The sequence below is a fragment of the Piliocolobus tephrosceles genome, chromosome 2, assembly GCF_002776525.5.
Source record: "Piliocolobus tephrosceles isolate RC106 chromosome 2, ASM277652v3, whole genome shotgun sequence".
Lineage (NCBI taxonomy): Eukaryota > Metazoa > Chordata > Mammalia > Primates > Cercopithecidae > Piliocolobus > Piliocolobus tephrosceles.
The window spans coordinates 97,323,168-97,348,104 of NC_045435.1; the positions used below are offsets into that span (position 1 = coordinate 97,323,168).

Genomic DNA, 24,937 nt, shown 5'->3' on the forward strand with positions numbered 1-24,937 from the left:
GTGAGGAGGGGCAAGGTGGGGAGCGCACAGAGCACTCCCTGTCCTCAGAATACCACAGTGACTAGAGCTAAGGGAGCACCGGGTGTGACTGGGATGTGGGCAGCAAGGGGCCAGAGGGGCCTCGAAGGAGTCAAGGACCATTTAATGATGGTGTATTGAAGGCCTACCGTGGGGCCAGACCCTGGCTAGGGATGGATTGGAATTATATAGTATGTGCCAGGAGTCAGGCAGGTAATGAAGTGATGGGAAGGTGGTGAGGCAGTAGCGGTTGAGATTCACGTTGTAGTCACCCCAAGCTGGCCAGGCCAGGGAGCAGAAGCACGACTGGATGCTGGAGCCCACCAGGTTCCCCACTGCAGGGCAGGAGTGGCAGGGAGAGAGACTGTGAAAGGAGCCTAGGCCAGGTCCTGGGTGAAAGCTGTGTCCTGAGGCTTGACTGATGGGTATAGGGAGCCACTAAATGCCTTGGGGCAGAGAGGTGAGGAAAAATATATTTATTGAGCATCTACCAGTGCAAGGTACTCACTAGATGCCTTCAATACCAGAACTTCTCAAACTCAGTGTGCATATCAATCTTCTAAGAATTTCACTAAAATGCAGATTCTAATTCAGCAGATACAGGGCAGGGCTTGAGGTGCTGTCTTTAATAACCTCCCAGCACCTGGGACCACACTTTGAGGAGAAGAGCTGTGTGTGCCCCAATGTGGTCCAGTGAGTACTCTGGGGTCCCTCTCATGGGCAGGGAAGCTGAGGGCCCCATGAGCTCTCCCAGCTTTCTGAAGGCACCCCATTGATGAGAGCTGACTGTGCTGTGCTTTGCTGACCGCAGGGCCTGCTCCTTGCCCCCTATCTCCAGGTTGGGGTAAGTGGCACCTCTCTCCGTCCAGCTCCACAGTCTTCCCCGAGGTTTAGGTCTTCCAGGTTTATAAAGTCAGGCCCTCCTGTCGGCAGCTGGCCTCCACCCTGGAGTGTCTGAGCTTGCCTGTTGCAGCATCTAAAGATAGTCTCCCTCACAGGAAACAAGATACTATTGGCTAACTCTGCAAATAAAACCCTCTTAGAGGGAAGGAAAGGGAAATACTCTGGCAGAGTCTGCGCAGGACAGGGTGGCTGATTGGCAGATCCAGAGGTTCCCTTGGCAGTCCACGCCAGGTAGGTGCACAGGACTAGTTGGGTACCTGTGGGTGGGGTGGAGCAGTGGACAGCTAACAGGTTAATAATGTTTGTTTGCCTTACGTGCACACAATGGAAACCATTTTCCTGGGGATGTTGTAGCCTAAATATGTCCAAGGGGATGGAAGAGTGGGGGAGGCAAGGAGTGATCAGATCATTTATAATTACACGCAACCTGGTGGAATAAGATTAGAAACGTTAGTAATTACACTTTAGAGACGTGGAGAAAAGCTCATGATTTTATACTAACTGAAAAAAACATGAAAAATTGCATCTGGATGCTGTTGAGGAATTATTGCTAATTTTTTGAGATGAGAAATTGCATTCAAGTCTTCTTTAAAAAAGTGTCCTTATCTTTTAGAGATGCACACAAATGTTTATGGGTGAAATTAAATAATTCAGGAGAGACATTAAGTGGGGAATAGAGGAATATTGACCATGGGTTGCTAATTGTTGAAGCCAGGTGATGGGTACAAGGAGGTTCTCGCTGCTTTTTTTGAAAAGTTACTTTTTATTTGAAAATTTAATAATAAAGAGTTTTTAAAATGTTATCTGCATTTTAATATAAATATAAATGCACTTAATATAAATATAAAATACGTATAAAATGTAGATAGAGAAAAGCTAAAAGATTGCTGTAGTTGATTCTAGGAAACTGCATTACAGATAGATTCATGGTTTTTTTTTCCTTTTTCTTCCACTTTTTGTGCCATCTACAGGTTTTTGGTTTTTTGTTTTTTTGGGTTTTATTTGTTTGTTTTTTGTTTTTTGAGGCGGAGTTTCGCTCTTGTTGCCCAAGCTAGAGTGCGATGGCACAATCTCGGCTCACTGCAACCTCTGCCTCCTGGGTTCAAGTGATTCTCCTGCCTCAGCCTCCCAAGTAGCTGGGATCACAGGCATGCACCACCGCCCGGCTAACTTTGTATTTTTATTAGAGGTGGGGTTTCTCCATGTTGGTCAGGCTGGTCTCGAACTCCCAACCTTAGATGATCCGCTGGCCTCGGCCTCCCAAAGTGCTGGGATTACATGTGTGAGCCACTGCGCCTGGCCCATCTACAGTTTTTTAGAACAGCTATTTTAATTAATAAATTCCTGGCACAAATTTAGTGTTCAATTTTGATATATGCTGTTACAACCATTGTGAGGACACTCAGCTCGGGTTTGTGTGGGTGGAAAACATGGTCTTCAGAAAGACATTCTGAGTACAAAACAGGAGGAAATCCATCAGAGACCCCAGCTGAGGAATGGCCACGGCTTGTTGTTTCTCTTGCCTCGCCTCTGGCAATCACAGCCTCACAGAGCCTGCAATCCTTGCTTTGTGAGTTTATTGCTCAGTCCAGAGAACGGCTAAGCAATTTTAGGATTCTTTCAACACCTCCTTCCCCCCCTCTCCCCACACACAAAATTAATTTTTGAAATACTTGAGGTAGAAAACATGAGGCAGAAAAAAACTGAGCCCAAAAAAAGGAAAATTGAACCATGTGAAAGCAGGCAAGAAAGCTTGCATTGCTCGGGGCGCAGTTCATCCCAGGCCCCCGAGGGCGCTTTGGAGGGACCTGGGTTTCCTGAGAGGAGGCAGGGTGGGCAACAGACCTGTGCTGCAGAGCCGTGAGGACCACTGTGGGTTGGGAATGGGGGCAGTGGATTGGGGTTCAAAACCCCTGGGAATGAGAAATGGGCTCAGGAAGGTTAGGGTGGATTCTTTCATCTTCCTCTTCGCTTGGCTTTATTTTCACAAAGGAAGGCAGGGCAGGAAATAGTCTCAGCCCAAACTCAGTGTGGTTCTTCTTAGTGCTCAGGCTGACCTGGCAGTTGCCACACCTCTGGGAAAGGAGCACCTACTATCCATCAGCCACGTGCCAGTCTCCACAAAGTCTGCCCCTGAGCCCTGCTCCTCAGCTGACCCCGCTTCACAGATGGGGACATAGGCAGCTTGGCTTTGGAATGAAGTCCTGGCTCTGCACTTGGTGACTGTGCACAGTGCTTGCTAAGTCTGTTGCCTACTTTTAAAATGGAGATTGTCCATCAGCCTTTGAAGGCACATAATGGGTATGTGTCGACTTTCTACAAGGATTAAAGGCATGATATAGAAAGTCCCAAACACACTGCCTGACCCATCTTTGGTGCTCAAGAAACAATATATGTTGTTGTCATGAGGAAACCGAGTCTCAGAAAGTTTGGATACCTGAAAAACACTGACTACTATTGAATGAGATTGTGAAGAATCCAGAGCTATAGGGGTAGGAGAACAAAGAACGTGTTAGAGCTGATCCAGTCCACCCCAGCCCAGGAGGAACCCTGCCCGGCCCCGGGCAGCTATGGCACAGTGGCCATGTCAGGTATGGTTCTCCCTAGCCAGAGACCCTAGCCTCAAAAAACCTCCTGCTTGGGATCCAAGCATCCAACTGCTCCTCCCCAGCCCCAGCCTCTGACCCAGTGTCCTGAGTTCAGAGACGTTTGGAACCAGCACCTGTAATGGAGGAGCTGAACAAGGAGGGGAACTTCTGCTGCTCCATAGCAGGTCGTGGACGTAGGAGGGAGTGGAACCTGAATGGCAGAATCCAGATCTTGGCTGCCTTTCCCGAGGACATGTTCTGATTCCTAGCAGCACAGCCCAGGCATTCCGAGAAGTCGGGCTCTCTGGCGTCACTCACTCTGCCCAGAAAAGCCAGGGGAAAGTTGGGGCTTCTAGCTGAACCTTGATCCCACCTTCCCTCTTGAGGGGTTTAGAATCTGCTGGCTGCTACACAGGTGGGCTTCTCACGGCACGCTGGCCACAGCTGATGCTTCAGCCCTCTCATCTTGTTTGGCCAAAGTGCAGCATTTTAGCTTGTGAGTAGGGAAGAAAAGCTGTATTATATGTCTTTAAACGTCTTCCTAGACCACCTTTGTTTTCCCCTTAAAGTGTGCTTAAGGAGAAAACAAAGTCTCCTTTCAGTGTGTTGTATTTTGTTTATTGCAAAATACAACACACTGAAAGAACACTGTCTGGGTTAGCAAAGTATTAGATTTAATTTCCCACATTACCACCATCCGGGCTGACAGAGAGAACCCCAGAAGCCTCTCTCATGTCCCTTTCTGATCACAGCCTCTTCCTCTCCCACAAAGAACCATAGGTCTGACTTTTATGGTGATTACTTCCTTGCTTTTCCCTCTACTTTGACTGAATCTAAATATCATCCCTAAACAATATAGTTTAGCTTTGCCTATTTCTGATCTTCATATTTGGAGTCGTACTTTTTGGTTTGGCTCAAGACTAAACTTTTAAAATGCATCCATGTTGTAGGAGATGTACATGCACAAAAATTTTCACGGCAACATTGTCCAAACTAGCAATAAACTGAAAGCCACCTACGTGTGCATTAGCAGCAGAAATGGCAATAAATCACGGACTATTCATACAGTGGAATCCTATGCAGCAATGAGAATTAGCAGTCTACAGCCACACCAACAGCACGAGTGAGATGCTTTCAGAAATACTGAGATGAATTTAGAGATAAAGGCACAATTGGTCCATATCCACAGGGCACTTAATCTAGTGCATCTCCACCAGACACAATTTGTATTTCCATGAACAAGAGTCATTTACACTGCTATCTGCTATAACCTACGGTGCTGTAAAATTAGCTCAGGCAGTAAAAGGGGGAGGTAGCCCCAAAGAGTATGCTAGAAAGGACTCCCAGTCCTTTCATCATTCAGTGTGTGTCTATTTTCAAAGTCTTTCATCATTTTTCCTTGTAGTTACTTAGTGTGGAATTTGAGACCCCTCTCTTTGTCCCTCTTCTCCCTTTTTGGCCTTGGCTTTCTCTGCATCCTTCCCCGAAGCCCTGCACTCAGCCTAAACTGACTTTCCTGAACACTCCGGGAGCATGTGGGTCCCTCCCAGCTCCACCATCTTCACTGCATTCTGTTTCTATTTCCCTCTGCCTGGTCTTGGCCCTGGGAAACCATCCTATGCTCAGACCCTCTGTGACTTTGTTTTCAAAGCCCACCCCTTATTCACTGCCACCTCCATCTTGGTCAACCTGGAAGACTTTCCCCATCCTGAAAACATCAGCTCAAATGGCAGCTTTTTTTTTTTTTTTTTTGTAATATCCTCTTGATCACCCTCCTTCAGTTTTTAAGGAGACAGATATAGAGGTTCAATCCTTGGGCTTCCCATAACTTTTCTTATATTCTGTTACTAAGCAATAATAAACACTTCTAGGAACTGTATCTTAAACACTTTTGCCTCTACAGAATTTAGTACAGTGCTTAGTATTGGTGAAATAGAATTAACAAAGTCTTCTTTCAACACAGAGATTCTCTCCACAAAAGGAGTAGAGAAAGAACCGTTTTATTATGGAACAAGCAGTAAACCAAAACGTGCAGAGCATTATAGGCCTTCTACTAAGAGATTGCAAGAACAGAAAGAAATCTCCCCCTTTTGTATAGCCAAATGGATACAATCTGTTACACCCATGTTATCAAGACAAACAATAATGTTCCTCAAGTAAAAGGTCTTGCCAGCACCGTTTGCCATACGTGGTTCACTCTAAATTTACCTGGTAATTAGGCTAACCACTTGTGTTAGCTAACTGGCTCTACCCAGAGGAAAATCAAATTTATCTTTAAGACAAGGGATAATTTTGCAGCACAGAGCAAGGTTCTTCAGTTAGGCTCCTACCTTCCCACAGAAACTAGGAGATAGAAGCACTATCTCCCTTAGGCTTGTTTACATTTCAAAGAGATGACACCCAGGTCCTTGGGAAAGACTAGCCTAGCTCATAAAGCTGACAAAAAGCCTATCTAGTTTCAAAAGGATTTACATACATTCAAAGAGAGGAGAAAATACATACAGTTTTCCAGGCGGGCATGGTGGCTCATGCCTGTATTCCTAGCAATTTGAGAGCCTGTGGTGGGTGGATCACCTGAGTTCAGGAATTCGAGATCAGCCTGGCCAACATGGCTCTACTAAAAATATAAAAATTAGCTGGGCGTTGTGGTGGATGCCTGTAATCCCAGCTACTCGGGAGCCTGAGGCAGGAGAATCACTTGAATCCAGGAGGTGGAGGTTACAGTGAGCGGAGATCGCACCATTGCACTCCAGCCTGGGCAACAAGAGTAAAACTCCGTGTCAAAAAAAAAAAAAAAGTTTTCTAAAGTAAATGCTCTGAGAAAAAAAGGTGAGGAGATCTCTGTCCTCATTTTTAACAGGAAGAATTAAAAGTTTTTATTTTTAATTTTTACTTATCCTTAGACTTGAATATGGTACAGATGCTCAAAAATATTGACTTAATTAATAATTAAACAATTAACAGTCCATCTTTCTCAATTATTAAAAAAATTATGAAGTATTTGCCTTCAAAATTTCGCAGTTTACTTTGACATAAATAAATAAATATCATAAAGTATTTTGAAGAGGAAAGGGAAGGGTGGGGCTTCAAACACAAAATAATGGCAGGTTTTGTAAAGGGACAATTCACTAAACCCAATAGGATTCTCCTGTTGCTGTTTTTTTTTTTTTTTTGGTGGTGGCTGGAGGGGGTGGTTGGGTGTGCATTTGGCCTGTGTGAAACCCTGGCGGGTAGACAATGCCATGCTGTTCTTGGTGGGCTCGTTGCTATGGGAATAGATAGTCACTGAATTTACTTGCATAAGGGATGGGGTATAAAATGTTTCCTCATGGCTCCTTAACATGGAACTCAGCACTCCTCTCCCCATCAGCCTTTGCTCTCTCTGCATCCCAAGGGATGTGTGTTATAAAAATAGCTGCCATCATAAATGAGAAAACCATCAGGACCTGGTAAAACTTGGCTTCCCAAACAGTCAGGGGTCTGGGCATGGCAGCCAACTGAGAACCTTTCTGTCTAGTGCAAGGTAAACAAGATTTGCCAAGACTTGACCAACTGATCCAGCTCCCTGTCTCCAAACAGAACCTCATCTGAATGCTCAGAGGCTTTGCCCCAGAAGTGTCATGTTCCCTGCGCAGGCTGCTGGGCAGCCTCTCTGTTGACAATAGACTCTGTTGACTTTTGCTGACCTAGGACTCATGTTGCTCTTTAAGACTGCTTCCTTGGCCAGGCATAATGGCTCACACCTGTAATCCTGGGACTTTGAGAGGCCCAGACAGGAGGATCTCGAGGCCAGATGTTCAAAACCAGCCTGGTCAACATAGTAAGACCCCATATCTACCAAAAATAGCTGGGCATGGTGGTGCACACCTATACTCCCAGCTACTTGGGAGGCTGAGGTGGGAGGACTGCTAGATCCCAGGAGTTCAAGGCTGTAGTGAGCTATGGTCACACCACTGCTCTCCAGCCTGGGGAACAGAGAGAGATCCTATCTCAAACAAATAAACAAACAAGCAGTTTCCTTCTGTTTGATTCTTGCTGAAAAATTGAGCATGCCAGAGCTAGCAAGGCTCTTTGAGGTGGTCTGGTCCAATGCTTTAATTTCATACATCAACAAACTGAAGCAGAGCAGAGTGACCTGCCCAGGGTCTTTCAGCCATTGATGTTCAGAAATGTGTGGGCTCCTGTGAAACATGTGGCCCCTAAAAGCACTATCATATATTTGACGGCAGAAAATAGGCTAACCCTTCAGCCTTCAGACTTTTCCTCTCCAGAGAAAATGACCCCAGTTTCCTCACCATCGTTGATGGGAGCTAGATTCCTGGGGCTCTGGCAGTGTGGATAACCTAGTGGTGGCTGGAGGAGCAAATAATACCCCACCTTCCATTTTCCACTCACCAATCCCTGAGGGTCAGCCTGCTGGGTTATGAGCCTAGAGGGGAAAACCCCAACCAATTCAGAGATGCATCATGGACCAGTTTCCCTTAAGGGGCCTGGGTCTGCTATTTTCAGTTCTACTTTGAGAGAAGTGGCCTGCAATATCCTGCAGATTTCCCCTCCAGGGAGAAAAGCATTGTGCAGTGCAAGGAGCACAGGCTTTGTGGAAAGAGGCATCTGGGGTTGAGATCCTGGCTCTTTTGCTTCCTTGAAAACAAGTTAACCAAATCTCTGGGCCTCAGCTGGTTAATTTATACCATGGGGATCATCATTTCTCATGTGAGATTGTGAAGAGAATATGGTGGGATCTTGTATGTGGAGCATGACACTTAGCAGGCACCCAGGAATGGCAGCCTCCTCTCCTTCTAAACTCGGACTTTCTGAGGGTAACTTCAGATTCTGCAATGCCAACAGCACAATGACATCCTCATAAGGAAAGTTTGGGTTGGGGCTCCTCGAGCAATTCTCTACTCTCATTTGGTACAAAGAAAAAAATTAAGCCTCATCATTTTCTTGGCACCAGACTGAACGTCAAACCTAGTCTTCGCTTTTACTAAAAAGCCATAAACAGAGACCAGGAGAGTAAAAACTACCAGAAGATACACTGGATCTAGAAAACAGTAAGCTGGATGTGAAGCCAAAAGAGAAGGGGAAAGCAACATAATAGGATGTCAGATAGAAGAAGAAATGGATTTGGGCCATCTAAAGAAGAAGGGAAGTATAGAAAAGGGAAGCTGATTGAAAATAATGGGTAATGATGAATGTCCCTCCCCTAAAAAGTTAAAAAATAAATAAGCAGGCATGAGAAAAGGAAGTAGGCCAGAGGAAGTAGACCAGGATCAGCCGCGGATGTGAGTGGGGAATTTTACAAATTTCTACTTGGGTATGAAACGTGTACACTCAAAGCTCTGTCTAGGTTCACCGAAACTCTCAGCTCAAGGCCATTTAGTAAAACCTTGGCTTAACTGAATAGTGGCTAAGGAGGCCTGAGGATGGCCCAGAGAAGGTTGAAATTCTTACTGGCTACTGCACTAAGTTGTAAAGTGCAGCCTTAGTTGATGGTTCTTTTATTAGTGCAACATCCCAGAATGCATGTGTCTTATAACCCTTGTGGATAAGAAGCCCAGCTGGGTAGACACTGCAAAGTCTTACCTCATTTGATTCTTCCATTTGGTTTCTGTTGTCCCTCAGGGACAAAGAAAAGCCATGGTCCAGCCTAAGATGAAAGCTATTTAGACCTCTGGCAGGCCTTTGACCACCCTGCGGGCCACCCCCAAGGCGTGGCCACACTCCCATCTGCTGCCAGGGGGCCCTGTCTTTAGGCTCAGCTCCCAAACCTTGAACATCTTGGAGGATCCACAGATAGGAGGTGCACTCAGCTCAGGCTCGGTATTCCTTAAAAAGCACCTTGCTAAAGCTATCAAGTTCACTGGAATCATTCTGTGAAGGACACATCTTCACTGATGTCAGCTTTCTGATGTAAATGGTGCCTTCACGTGCTCTGGGGCATTTGGCTACCAAGGGTGGGTTTGAACTAGCTCCAGCACACAGAGTACAAGTCCCTTCAGAACCAGGCAAAACCCTATGTTGCCCCATGACTCATGCTGTTTCTTGAGATTTGCATAGAAAACAGAGCTGCTGTTACCCACGCTGATATCTATCTTGTGACTACATATGTTCAAAAGCCACATGTGAGAGGTATGGTTGAAATGAGAGGTTGTGTTTTCCAAGTTGTTTTCTGACTGTGGAGAGCTGGTGAGCCTCTGCTCATCTCCTGGGGCTCCACATTATAGAGCTGACGAATCTCTTTGCTTGCTGCTTGAAGTCTTTCATTCACTTCTTTATTCATTCATTTAACACATCAGGCACCTACTAACTTCTCAGAGTTCAAGGCTTCCTAGCCTATGATCAGAAAGGACACCTGTGTGCTCATGAGCACCCCTGAGATCAGGGTGACTGATAGGGTGCTGTCATCAGTACTAGATGAAACTCTTCGGAACAAAGATCTAGGATATATTTATCCTTCTGCAAATGTTCATATGGCATTCACTGTGTACCAGGCCTTCTGTTGAACATTGGCCTACAGAGCTGAGGAGGACATAGGTCTTCTCTTAGGGACTCCTAGTCTTGGGAAAGAGGAATGGGGAAGGGGTGTAATGTGAAGTTAAAAAAAAGTGCTGAGGCCGAACACATCTGCGCCCTCACTGCAGCCCTATTGCACACACACGGCATCACCTTGAATAAGTTATTCACCCTCTCTGAGTTCATCTACTCTCCCATAAAATAGAGATGATTCTTTTATATGTTGGCACCACTTATTAAGTATATGCAGCATGCTTGTTATTGTACTAAGTTACTTATTTTTCGTTTTTCATATAACTCATATTTTTGTTTATTTTTATTTTAAAATTCCAAATGACTTAATTAAACTATTTTCCAAAATAGGTAATATGTGTACATGGTAAAAAAATTTCCAAAAGTTTACCATAAAAACTGTCTCCTTTCCCACATCCTCAGTCCTTCAGAATCCCTCTCCAGGGATAATTACTATTACCAGCACCAGTGTATTCCTTAAGAGATCTTTAAACCTTGTGCAAAATACGCACGCATCATTATTTTCCACAAATGACAGAATACTATGTACATGGTACCTCACCTAGCTTTTTTCTTTTTTTTTTTTTTTTTTTTTTGAGACAGAGCCTCGCTCTGTCACCCGGGCTGGAGTGCAGTGGCCGCATCTCAGCTCACTGCAAGCTCCGCCTCCCGGGTTTATGCCATTCTCCTGCCTCAGCCTCCCGAGTAGCTGGGACTACAGGCGCCCGCCACCTTGCCCGGCTATTTTTTTGTATTTTTTAGTAGAGGCGGGGTTTCACCATGTTAGCCAGGATGGTCTCGATCTCCTGACCTCGTGATCCGCCCGTCTCGGCCTCCCAAAGTGCTGGGATTACAGGCTTGAGCCACCGCGCCCGGCCTGCTTTTTTCATTTACCTGTATATCTTAGAGATTGTTCCATAACAGAACATATAGATTTGCCTGTTTTTGTTGTTTTTCCCAAGTTTCCAAGAGCTGGAAACTGTGTTTGTAAGCAGCTGCTTGGTATTCCATTTATTAGACTTATCGTACTTTGATCTGTCCCTAGTGATGGACATTGGGGTTGTTTCCCTTCATTTATATTTGAAGCTTGCTGCAGTGACAGTGTATACTCTTGCTTGAGCATCTGTGTGTCTATGATAAATCCCAATAAGCAATTTAAAGTAATTTAATTCTTACGCTCTCAACAAACCTAAGAGGTTATTTTTTAGAGGAGAAAGCTAAGGCTGTTGTTTTGATGCCTTTTTACCACTGGATTTGGGACTCAACTGTTTGGTAGTCATTGTGTCCTTGACTCTTCTCCCCTGCCAGGATTTGAACCCTAAGCCCAGGGCCCGAGTCTCCTCCATCTTCAAGGGAGAGTGGGAAGAGCACAGGCCTTGGCCTCAGTCCCGCTCCCCGTGCTTCCAGCTGTGCCTCCTGTGAGGCATGATGTGTGCAAAATGGAAATGTGAACATGAAGGTCAACAATGTCCCTCAATGACCAGTGCTGATCCTCAGAATCACGTGGGAACTCGTAGAAAGCGGTATCTGTACCACTCTTTCCTCTGTAGCATGGTCCAGATGACTCGTAGCAGGGACCACAGTATGCTGGGTGAGCACCCACTGCATGCACTCACTGTGCCAGCACCGAGAGACTCCTGTGGGAGCCATGGCAATTCTAGGTCTTCACTGGGGACTCTGAGACAGCAGGGAGCTAGGATGAGGGCTGCAGAGTGTTCTTCTGCCCGCACTGAGCAGACCCCTTGGATGGCAGGGAGCAGTCCCAAGCCAGATGGGTGCCCATAACCAGCCATTTAGCTCTCAATACATAATACCACCACGTGTCAGGCAAAAGCATCCCGCCCAGAGCATTACCTGAATTTGCATCCCATCTTCAGAGGATACATTGACCCACTTCTGCCATTCTGCCTTAACCAAAGTTTTTATGTGAATTTTCCCCTTTGAGAAGACAAGCTCCTTTCTGGCTTAGACTGTGCTTGACTGATCTTTTCATGAGCTCCCTGCCAAGCCAGGACCACCCGAGGCTTATATGGAGACTTGGTGCAAATTAGAGATGTCCCTGTGCACCTGGCAGCCCTGAGCCCAGGCACCCAGTAAGGCAAAGGGCCTGATTTGGGACCCCTCTGCCACTCAACCAGAAAGTCAGTTGCTTATTTCTAACTTCCCTGCCTTCTCCACATTTGTCCCATTCCTTCCTCTCATCATGAATATCCCCATTCAGCAGGGCAGTGAATTAAATATAGAACTTTTTTTTTTTCAGAATTGCAGAAAGGATTAGATCGATAATGATCCAAGTAGAGCAATAAGTCTGACAGTTTAGTGAAAGCTCAATAAAGGGCGGCTTACTTCCCCTCCCCCAAAATAATCTGAAAAGAAAACGTGTCTTATTTCAGGGGGAAAAAAAATAAAGTGACCTTTAAAGATCAAATTCCCAGGATACCCAGGGTAGAGGTGGAACATGGGAGTCCACAGGCAGCCCTGATGATTCCAAAGATCCAAAGGGCTTCTGCTTCCTCACATAATGCAGGAAACAAATTGAACATGTATTAAGTTCTTGCTGTATGCGACACACACACACACACACACACACACTGTGCCAGGTGCTCCCCCTAAAACAGTTGTGTGTGCAGGCATGAGAATGAATCCTGATCTTACAGACAAAGAATGTTAAGCTCAGAAGTTTCAAGCTCACCCATCACTTAGCCAGAGAGGACAGATGCAGGATTCAATCTCAGGAGTGCCCGAGTCCACAGAAGTTCCTGGGCTAAAGGACCGACCACAGGCACGTGAAGAGATGCAGGACAATTTTTATTGGATTTGAGGTCAGCTTTGCCAGCTCTTCTCACTGGGGGAAGGCGAGGGAGAAAGTAGCTAGCTCCAGGGTCCCTAACATAGAACCACCAAGGACTTGACTATTTTTACTCATGCAGCAGCGTGTCTGGGAAGATCATGCTCTGTGACAAGCTACAGGCACTAAGTAGCAATTTCTGTTTCCCCACATATAGCTTGAGTCATATGAAACTGACATGGATGTGGCTCAAAAATAGCTGCATGTCAGCCATTTTATACCATTCGACTTAAATATTATTAATTAATGTCACAACCAGAGATTATTCTCTGAGAAAAGGCCATTGCAGCCTGAAGCAGAGAAAGCATACACGTTCCCTGGGGTTGAGAACTCATCACAGCCTGAGACAGCTTGGGTCGTAAAGCCTCGGCCCACTTACCCCAGGAGATTCTGGGTGAGATGCAGGCCTCAAAGAGGAGGCTGGGAAGGGAGAAGTGACACCCTGGCTGGGTGGGCCTCATCTTGGTGAGACACTGCCTGGGTAAAACCATCGTGGAAAGGGTAGAGTGGGGCGTGGAAACTCCCTCGGTTAAAGTGTGAGCTTTGCTGTAAGTTGTGGTAAAGAGGGAGGTGGTGACAACCAGGAGGCCTGTTTTGAGGGTTTCTGAGGGACCCATCTGCATCTGTGGTATCACGAGGAAGGGAGGAGGAGACACCCACAGGAGCAGTATGAAGGGGCTGCCTCCCAGCCAGCTCTGGAGTGAATGACCAAGTCCTGGCTGCGAAAGGAAGGGGAGTGCAGCCTGCAGAAGTGTCTTCTTTTTTCAATTCCTGCTCAGAAGGTAACAGGAGATAAAAATAGTGGGGAAGACCAGACCAAAGTGAAGTATAGGGCTGGTAACGGTAAGGTGAATTAGTCACTCGGAGCCTAGGCCAGTAGACATCGGAGCCCCATCCTCCATCTTGGATCAGCCAGCCCCTCTATGACTGCAGAGCCCTGAATGATGGCAACACCTCCTCTTCACTTAGGGTTGTAGGATGACCAGCAGTCCTGATTTGCCTGGGAGTGGGGGGTTCCCAATAGGTGGGACTTTCAGGGCTAAAACCAGGAAAGTCCTGGGCAACCCAAAACAAGGTAGTCACTCTAGAGTGTATGACTGTCTGATACCTGCTAAGAAAGAGAAGGACTTGTTGGTTATAAGGAGAAGAGAAAGTGAAATGGTTCTCAAAAAACAAAGATGAGGGCTTCCCGGTGCTGTTCTGCCCAAGGCTCTGGGTCTGAAGCTTCTCTCTCCAGGCCTAGCTTCTTGGAAAAGTAAGGGGCCAGAGAGTGGAAATGGTGGAAATAAAGGAAGAGGATGGAGAATTGCTTTGGGGAAGTTTGGACTGGAAGTGTGAATTACAGCTGCACCCCCAATTCACCCCATCTCACCCCTGCCTCCTGCTCATGGCTGTCCCTTTCTCATCCACACATTGGTCAAACTAGCTAGCTTTTGGAGAGACTTTGGACAGTCAAAGAAAAACAGATCTGTCTCAAGCTTCAAAAAGCCTAGAGCTGGCCAGGCGCTGTGGCTCACGCCTGTAATCCTAGCATTTTGGGAGGCTGAGGCAGGTGAATCATCTGAGGTCAGGAGTTCGAAACCAGCCTGGCTAACATGATGACACCCCATCTCTACTAAAAATACAAAAATTAGCCAGGCATGGTAGTGCACGCCTGTAATCCCAGCTATTTGGGAGGCTGAGGCAGAAGAATCGCTTGAACCCCAGGGGGCAGAGGTTTCTGTGAGCTGAGATCGCACCACTGCACTCCAGCCTGGGTGACACAGCGAGACTACATCTTAAAAAAAAGCCTAGAGCCAAATGCTCACGGAGCCATTTACTGCATGGCTCTGGGCAAGTCAAAGGAGTCTGCCTATCCTGTCAAAAGAGTCTGTTGCAGTCTTCATCACAAGACTGTTGTGAGGATTAAACAACACGGCAAATGGGAAGCTGGGAAATGTAGTGTGCACCCAACCAATATTTGTTTCTTCCTGCCTGCCTACATATGAGGCCACACAGAATTCCAACTTTGTTTTTCTGAGAACTGACGCAGTTACTTGTTTTTCTTTCTGATCCAGGCTGTCCCCATGGATCCATTCCCTGAATCAGTTACAGAAAACTTTGAGTACGATGATTCAGCTGAAGCCTGTTATATTGGGGACATCGTGGCCTTTGGGACTGTGTTCCTGTCCATATTCTACTCCGTTGTCTTTGCCATTGGCCTGGTGGGAAATTTGTTGGTAGTGTTTGCCCTCACCAATAGCAAGAAGCCCAAGAGTGTCACCGACATTTACCTCCTGAACCTGGCCTTGTCTGATCTGCTATTTGTAGCCACCTTGCCCTTCTGGACTCACTATGTGATAAATGAAGAGGGCCTCCAAAACGCCGTGTGCAAATTCACTACCGCCTTCTTCTTCATCGGTTTTTTTGGAAGCATATTCTTCATCACCGTCATCAGCATTGATAGGTACCTGGCCATCGTCCTGGCCGCCAACTCCATGAACAACCGGACCGTGCAGCATGGTGTCACCATCAGCCTAGGCGTCTGGGCAGCAGCCATTTTGGTGGCAGCACCCCAGTTCATGTTCACAAAACAGAAAGAAAACGAATGCCTTGGTGACTACCCCGAGGTCCTCCAGGAAATCTGGCCCGTGCTCCGCAATGTGGAAGCAAATTTTCTTGGCTTCCTACTTCCCCTGCTCATTATGAGTTACTGCTACTTCAGAATCATCCAGACGCTGTTTTCCTGCAAGAACCACAAAAAAGCCAAAGCCATCAAACTGATCCTTCTGGTGGTCGTCGTGTTTTTCCTCTTCTGGACACCCTACAACGTTATGATTTTCCTGGAGACGCTTAAGCTCTACGACTTCTTTCCCAGTTGTGACATGAGGAGGGATCTGAGGCTGGCCCTCAGTGTGACCGAGACAGTTGCATTTAGCCATTGTTGCCTGAATCCTCTCATCTATGCATTTGCTGGGGAGAAGTTCAGAAGATACCTTTACCACCTGTATGGGAAATGCCTGGCTGTCCTGTGTGGGCGCTCAGTCCATGTTGATTTCTCTCCATCTGAATCACAAAGGAGCAGGCAAGGAAGTGTTCTGAGTAGCAATTTTACTTACCACACGAGTGACGGAGATGCGTCCCTCCTTCTCTGAAGGGGCTCCCAAAGCCTGTGTCTACAGAGAACCTGGAGTTCCTGAACCTGATGCTGAATAGTGAGGAAAGATTTTTGTTGTTTTTTCTTACAGGCACAAAGTGGTGGACCCAATGCACACAAAACCACCCCAGAGTGTTGTTGAGAATTGTGCTCAAAATTTGAACAATGAACAAATTGAACTCTTTGATTGACAAAGAGTAGACATTTCTCTTACTGTAAATGTCATCAGAACTTTTTGGTTTGCAGATGACAAAAATTCAACTCAGCCTAGTTTAGTTAAAAGGGGGTGGTGAATATTGTTCATATTGTGGCATAACAAAAGGGTGTCTGAGCCCTCAAAGTGAGGGGAAACCAGGGCCTGAGCCTAGCTAGAATTCCCTCTCTCTGACACTCAAATCTTTTAGTTATTATAGATCCCCTAGACTTACATGACACAGCTTTATCACCAGAGAGGGGCTGACACCCATGCTTCTCTGGTCCTAAGGGCAAAATTCCCAGGTAAGTGCTCTGATAGGCCAAGTTTGTTTCAGGTGCCCATCCCTGGAAGGTGCTGTTATCCATGGAGAAGGGATATGTAAGATGGAAGCTTCCAGTCCAATCTCACTGATAGATAAGCAGAAGTACGTATTTCCAAGAAGTTGAATGGGTGGGTACTGTTCTGATTACACAGAACAAATGCCACAGACCACCCTTACCATGTGCCTGACCCAGCCTCTCCCCTGATTACACCAGCCTCATTTTCATTAAGCCCTCCTCCATCACATCCCCAAATCTATAAGGGCCCCCCACTGCCTGCTGCATTGAGTCAAAACTCAAATGCTTGGCTTCTCATACCTCCATCATGGGATCCTACCAACAGATTCCCCGTTGCCTCCTCCTTCCCAAAGGGCTCCACTCATCCTATCAGCCTGTCTCTTCCATACGACCTAATGCATCTCCACCTGCTCCCAGGCCAGTAGGGGAAACAGGAAAACCCTGCCCCAAAATAAGAAGGGATGGATTCCAACCCCAATTCTGGTAGCTTGGGACTAATTGAGCTTCAGTTTCCTTGTCTATAGAAGAGTGATAAGCCTTTCACATAGAGATCATCCTTTCCAGCAGAAGGAACTAGCCACCAACTCTTGCAGGTCTCAACCCTTTTGTCTGCTTCCTAGACTTCTGCTTCCCCCACACCTGGCACTGCTGTGCTATGCTCAAGTTGTGGTGCTGACAAAACTTAGAGAAGCCTGCAGGTGCTGCTGCGTGGCATAGGACAGACACAGAAGAGGCTAGTTCTTACGATGGCACCCAGTGAGCACTCCCAAGTCTACAGAGTGATAGCCTTCCGTAACCCGTCTCTCCTGGACTGACTTGAATATCCCCTCCCAATCACCTTGTGGCAAGCCCCTGCCCATCTGGAAAAATACCCTGTCATTCATGCCACTGCCAACCTGGGGAGCCAGGGTCATGGGAGTAGCTATTTCCCCCCGCCCCTAGAAACGTTTGAAACAATCTAAAGCTTTAAAGCTTGAAAACCAAGTGTAATAATGCTAAAGAAAATGTCATCCAATCTAGCCACATCAATATTGTCATTCCTGTATTCACCCATCCAGACTTTGTTCACACTCTCACATGTTTAGAGTTGCAGTCATCATGTACAGATGGTTTTATAATCTGATTTGTTTTCTTCTTCACATTACACCACAAATAGTGCTCGCTTTCTATGTAGTTTGGTAATTATCATTTTAGAAGACTCTACCAGACTGTGTATTCATTGAAGGCAGATGTGGTATCTGATAAATTGCTGTGTATCTGATAGCTCTCTGGCAGTCTTCATGTTTGTATAATGAATGAGAGAATAAGTCATGTTCCTTCAAGATCATGTACCCCAATTTACTTGCCATTACTCTATTGATAAACATTTAACTTGTTTCCAATGTTTAGCAAATACATATTTTATAGAACTTCCATCTGTATAACTTTCTTTTTCCCATTCAATTATTTCCTGTGGTTAAATTCATTGCCATGGGGAAAACTGAGTCAAAGGGCATGGGAACATGTTAGCTTTGGATACACACATATGAAAGTCAATATTACACAACCTTTACTGAGTTGTATTATATACAAAATGTGAATGCAGATCCAGAGCTATTCCAAAAACGATGAGACCAGGCCTCTTCCCTCAATAATTTAACATTTAAATGCAGAAGAGAAGTAGAGGAATAATGACACTTTGCATTAGGTGGTAGCACAGGAGTACTATGTGACTTCTGACCTGAGTCTTTAAGGGAAAGGGGTTCTTCAGGTAAAGAAAGAGGTGGCATTCAAGGCTGAGGAAACGGCATATATAAAGGAAGTGTGTGAGAGCATGAGGATCTCACAATGAGAAAACTCTGTGTGAATATTAAAAGGTGTTGGAAGTGGAGTGGGTGGTAGGAACCTTCTGAGCTGAGCTTTTAGCTGTGGGCTGAGCTAAAATAACCAATGGAGGGGGTGCTGGTTCTCCGCGGGGTGTTCACGGAGTTTCTTCATTATTACCTGATCCTCATTCCAATTGTTGAACCATAAGACTTTTAATTAAAGTTTAAACTATTTCTGGACTTCCAAGAAGGAGGAAATAATTACTTTGGCTTGAGAAATAAAAGAAGAGAAACAAACACTTTCATTTCTAGAAGAAAATTAAATTTGTATCATTAGGAACCTATATTTATTCATTCATTCATTTTTCTTTTCTTTTCTTTTTTTTTTTTTTTTTTTTTTTTGAGATGGAGTCTCGCTCTGTCACCCAGGCTGGAGTGCGGTGGCCGGATCTCAGCTCACTGCAAGCTCCACCTCCCGAGTTTACGCCATTCTCCTGCCTCAGCCTCCTGAGTAGCTAGGACTACAGGCGCCCGCCACCTCGCCCGGCTAGCTTTTTGTGTTTTTTTAGTAGAGACGGGGTTTCACCGTGTTAGCCAGGATGGTCTCCATCTCCTGACCTTGTGATCCGCCCATCTCGGCCTCCCAAAGTGCTGAGGTTACAGGCTTGAGCCACCGTGCCCAGCCCATTCATTCATTTTTCTGAATAGAACAGAATAGGAAGAAAATAAGGAAGCTCATTGAAAAATCCAAAATAGCAAGGATGTTGGTGTCTAAATAAAGGAAGGCATTTTTGGAAAGGACAGTTGGCCCTCAGAGCACACCTGAATCAGACCCACTGCTGCTTCTGACCTCTGGGCTTCCCAAGAGCAGAGGAATCTGTCTGTGATGAATCCCAACATATTAACTCTCTGCTTTGGCAGGTTATTTAACATCTCTGAGGCTCAGTCTCCCCATCAGAAAAATAAAAGTAAAAGTAGTTCCCACTTGGTAGGGTTGGAGCAGAGGATTCAGTAAGATAACTTCTGCAAAGATCACAGTGCAGACCTGGCAAAGCAAGCTCGAATGAATGGTGGTAATTATTTTTATACTTATTATTTTTATTAGTAGACTGAGCTTTTCACAGCAACTAAATACTTGCTGTCTTGTCCTTTCCTTTTGCTTTTCTTAGTAGCAGAATCGCAGACTCTTGGGTGGTTGGAGATAACTGGGTCCAAATCCACATTTCGTGGGTAAGAAAACGGAGGCTTAGAGAAGGCCAGCAGGTGGCCCAAGGTAGCACAGTGAATTACTGGGAGAGGTAGATTCAGTCTACCATCTCCTTCCTCATCTTGATAAAAATACAGATCAATCTGGCCTCTAAGAGCAGAGAACACAGAAGGAAGGTCTGCAGGCAGATAATGAGGCAGGGAAGAGAAGCCTGCAAGGTAGCTGCAGAGTTTAACAGAATCAATCTGTACATGGACAGGTGTGTGTTGTGTGGCACAGCCTTTGGCAATTGCTGTTTGGAGACATCTGTATCTGCAATGACAGATGGTGTCAACTGAGACTCATCAGCAAAGGCTGCAGAATTCCCAGAGGCAAATGCTATCAGTGGCTTCTAAGAGGATCTGGGTGGGTGGGCCAAGCCTTAGACAGACTGGCCTATGGTGGAGGGACAGCCATACCCAGGGGCTGCCCAGTGCTTGGGTAAAATGCTGAATCCCTTCCACATAATTCCACTCACTTCATGCTTATTTTATGGTCATTTGATGACATTCTAAGAGAGTGTCTCCTTCCCAGGGACCTTACCATCAAGAAAGATGGAGCATATTTGCTTTCATTACTAAGAAGAGCTATCAACCCTTGTAATCCATTGTACCTAGAGTGTGTACAGGGTCTCATGGTTTTTCCATTCATCTCTCTCAGAGATGCTGTCCCTGAGCATCCAGGGAGAGAGTTCACCTCTGGCCTCAAAGGTCAATAACTACACCTGGGAGCATAAGAGCCTGACTGAGAGGTCCACCTTGGGTAGTACTTGGGCCCAAGATGATGCCCATTTGTGCCTTCAAAATTGGAGCAGTTCGTCCTAACTCAGCAGCTAATTTTTTCTCCACTTGCACGGTACTCACTGGCCCATGGGGACCACTTCAGTTTCAACATGACTTGTAATATTGTTTGCTTCACTTGCTGAGCTGGCAACAAAACTTTTGGCTACTCAAGAGTAGCGTGATCTGAGAGCAAGTGAGAAAAGCGAGTTTTAGCAAATTTAGAAATATCCGGTTTCTCTTCAATATACTCTCCATCCACAGGAGGGCCAAGGGCCAAGTCGTTTTCTGAGGGATGTGAAGCATCATGTTTCTATTTCTGTTATATTACAGCAGTTGTTAGGCAACAGGGAGAGTTCCTCCAGACACACCCGCGGCGGCGGGGCAGCGCTAGCAACCGCAAAACATGCTCAGCAGGAAGATTACTCTTTTACTCCATATTTCCTTATTTACCGAGATAGAAACAAAAATAACATTTTAATTTGCATTTCTTTGAATACTAGGTAAGGTTGTTCATTTTTCAAGGCATTTGTTTTAAATTATTTGTACATTTTTCTGATTCTAAAAGAAAGATACTCGTTATAGAAAACATGAAAAATACACTTTTTAAAATTAAAAATGTTTTAATTACACACTATTCAACCTCCCAGAGACAACTGTGGTTTAACATTGAAGTTATTTTCTGCCATGAGCATACTTTTTTAAAAAAAAAAAAATACACAAGAGTAGACATTTCTCAAAAGAAGACATACGAATGGCCAACAGGTAAGTGGAAAAATGTTAACATTTCTAATTATTAGGAAAATGCAAGTTAAAAATCACAATGAGATACATCTCAGATTTGCCAGAATGGCTTTTATCAAAAAGACAAAGATAATAAATGTCAGCAAGAACGTGGCAAAAAGGGAATCATTGTGCACTATTGGTAGAAATATGAATTAGTACAACCATTATGGACAACATTTTAGAGGTGTCTCCAAAACTAAAAATAGAATTACTATATGATCCAGCAATACCACTTCTGAGTATTTACCCAAAAGATGTGAAATCAGTTTGTTAAAGAGATGCCTGCATCCCCATGTTCATTGCAGCATTATTCATAATAGCCAAGTTATAGAATCAACCTAAGTGTCCATCAACAGAGGAGTGAATAAGGGAAATGTGGCATATATACACAATAGAATACTGTTTAGCGTTTAAGAAGAAGAAAACTCTGTTATCTGCGACAACATTGATGGAATTGGAGAACATGATGCTAAGTGAAATAAGACAGGCACAGAAAGACAAATACTGCATATTCTCACATATATGTAGAATCTAAAACAATCAAACTTGTAGAAGCAGAGAGTAGAATGGTGGTTACAGATGCTAGGGAGTGGGGAGAAAGGAGAGAGCTAATGGTTAGAGGGAACAAAATTTCAGTTAGATAGGAGGAATATGTTGCTTTTTTCTTTTTCGGAGTTTTATTACACAGTATGGTGAATCTATAGAGTATTGCACATTTCAAAATTGCTAAGAGAGTAAATTTCAAATGGTCTCACCACAAAATATGTTAATTATTTGAGATGATGAGTATGTTAACTAGCTTGATTTAATTATTTCACATTGTATTCATAAATCATAACAGTGCTTTTTACCCCATAGTTCTATATAATTATAAATTGTCCATTTACAATTTTAAAAACTGAACAAAACCTAAAAGCACTTAAATATCATCAATAAGAAAATGGTTCAATAAATTTCACTTCAGCCATACAATAAAATATTGTATAATTTAAAAGAATGACATAAAAAAGGATGAGTTCGTGTCCTTTGTAGGGACATGGATGAAGCTGGAAACCATCATTCTCAGCAAACTATCGCAAGAACAGAAAACCAAACACTGCATGTTCTCACTCATAGGTGGGAATTGAACAATGAGATCACTTGGACACAGGAAGGGGAACATCACACACCGGGTCCTATTGTGGGGAAGGGGGAGGGGGTAATGATAGCATTAGGAGATATACCTAATGTAAATGACGAGTTAATGGGTGCAGCACACCAACATGGCACATGTATACATATGTAACAAACCTGCATATTGTGCACATGTACCCTAGAACTTAAAGTATAATAAAAAAAATTTTAAAGAATGAATCAATTCTATAAATATGATCCTAAAAGGATGTCCATAATATAGCCTTAAGTCAAAAAGACAAATTTCAGAGTTAAGCAGATTTTTATTTTTAAATATAAACATATATATACGTTTATATATATAAAAAACACATTTTTATTTTTAAACAATTTGAGATCAGAACATATATACAGTTTTATATCTTCTTTTTTCAAGTAGCATTATAGTATGATCATTTTCTCATCTATTATAATCAAACATGATTTTGAATGATTGCATAGGACTCAATAATAGACTTTGTCCATCCAAGCCCTACTGACAGGCATGGGTGCTACTCCCATGTTTTTCACTACAAGGAATGACACTATGATGAACATAAATCTTTGCACAGATCTTTGATTGTATGAAAGGAATTAGTAGACTAATAGATTTCAGCATTTATAAATCTCTTGCTAGCTACTGGAAATTTACTTTTCAGAGAGATGACAATGTGTTGCTTGCTCTCTAAGACTCCCAATCCCTGACCTTAGTACCACCTGCCTTCCTAGTCTTTGAGGTCAGGATATTGTGGGCTTTTGTTGTTGGGTAACAAACCAGCTACTGACTTTAAGAGGCAGAAAGAAAAGACTTCTGTTCTTAAAAGGAGATGGTGGCTGGGTACGGTGGCTCAAGCCTGTAATCCCAGCACTTTGGGAGGCCGAGACAGGCGGATCACGAGGTCAGGACATCGAGACCATCCTGGCTAACCTGGTGAAACCCTGTCTCTACTAAAAAAAAATACAAAAAACTAGCCGGGCGAGGTGGTGGGCGCCTGTAGTCCCAGCTACTCGGGAGACTGAGGCAGGAGAATGGCGTGAACCCGGGAGGCGGAGCTTGCAGTGAGCTGAGATCCGGCCACTGCACTCCAGCCCCGGCGACAGAGCGAGACTCCGTCTCAAAGAAAAAAAAAGGAGATGGTAAGCTGCCCTTCAGCAGAGAGAAAAGAAGAGGGATGAGGGGATTTTAAAAAAGGGACCAATAACATCACAAAACAGTTATTTTAAGGGAACAGAGGCCACTTAGCACCTGGGCTAAGGGGACAAAGGAGAGGCCATCAGAGCCATACAGCATCAGGCGAGAGCAGGAGGTGGAGACTTGTTCTGGGAATAGAGGGGTTTCCTAGCAGGAGAAGAAGAAATAGAGGTGAGCAGAGCAACCCTAAAGCCGTTGTGCAGTTTGAATGTTTAAAACATCCACTCCTATACAAAACATAAACAACCTGCAAAAGGCAACAGAGAATTGATTCCAGATTTAGCACCATTGATTGGACTTTCAATGTATCTACCGTCATTTTGGATACACTTGTACATAGCCATCTCAGCATAATGTAGAGCTCACACCTGCAAAATAAAAGAAAGAACGAAATCAAACATTAGCAACTTTATTTAAATATTTTGTAAATTATCTCTGGGTTGCATTTCACAAATTATCTATACTTTATATGGAAGTAAAATTTATTAAAAATTCAAACCATAGTAACTTTATGGATACTCTATATCTTGGGCTTTACTGGCAGCAGTGATGCTCCAATCAGCCAGGGAAGTCCATGAGTTCCAGCTGTAAGGACCCCTTGGCATATCCAGGTACTCTTGCTTTGGGGAGGAGGATGTCCAGCTGCCAGACTGGGAAGCCTAATAGTAAAAGGCTCATTTACGCTTCCAGAACTACTATATGCGTTTCCCTTTGAAAGCACATTATTTTACTGAGGAAATAGAACCAGAAAAGAACTTCCACAGCCTTCCCCAACCACATCTTCCCGTCTCCCTGCAGCTGTGCCAGTGCACTCTGCTGCCCCTCCTCGTATCATGGAAGAATCGTCCCTGTGCTTATCTAAAGCCAAACCTGCCACCTGAACGTTACATCCCAGCCCCTTCTACCTTCCGCTCCTGCATTTATCCCCTCTCTCCTGCATTATCTGTCTCTCCCCTTTGCTGGATAATTCTCACTTGGTATGCAAGCAGGCTAGAATACTTCTCATTTTTAGGAGCCTCCTCTTGATGCCACATCTCCCCCAGCTCCTGTCCAGGCAGAGGCACTCAAAAGAGTTCTCTCCAGACAGCTCCCTGTCTCCCATTCTCGAATTTTCTTCTCACCCCTCCCCCAGACACACTTCTGTCGAAGTCACCAGTGTTCTCTACGTTGCTAAATCCGATGGTCCACAATCAGGCCTCCCCTTACTTGACCCATTAGCAGAATTAGGCAAAGGTGGTTGCTCCTTCTTTCTTGAAGCACCTTTTCCTTTCAGCTTTGGAGATGCCACTCTGTGTTCTCCAACCACCTCACTGAGTGCTCCTCTGCAGTCTCTTTCCCTAGTTCCTTCTTGCCTCCCTAACCTCTATGCATCAAGGGCTTCAGGCTCAGTCTCCAGACTTATCCGCTCCTCTTCCCTTCCAG

At 44.7% G+C, this 24,937-nt stretch overlaps 1 protein-coding gene across 2 annotated transcripts; it reads left to right on the forward strand.

The window, feature by feature from the left end:
- The first annotated feature begins 968 nt into the window (after positions 1-968).
- Positions 969-18,600, forward strand: CX3CR1 (C-X3-C motif chemokine receptor 1). 2 transcript variants are annotated; one of them, XM_023231282.3, is made up of 2 exons: positions 969-1,152; positions 14,943-18,600. In XM_023231282.3, exon 2 carries the CDS (start codon positions 14,952-14,954, stop codon positions 16,017-16,019), a length of 1,068 nt encoding a protein of 355 aa, XP_023087050.1. In that variant the 5' UTR covers positions 969-1,152; positions 14,943-14,951; the 3' UTR covers positions 16,020-18,600. The 2 variants fall into 2 exon arrangements, with proteins under 2 accessions (XP_023087050.1, XP_023087048.1); XM_023231280.1 differs by lacking the exon at positions 969-1,152 and adding an exon at positions 13,521-13,667.
- The last annotated feature ends 6,337 nt before the right edge of the window (positions 18,601-24,937 follow it).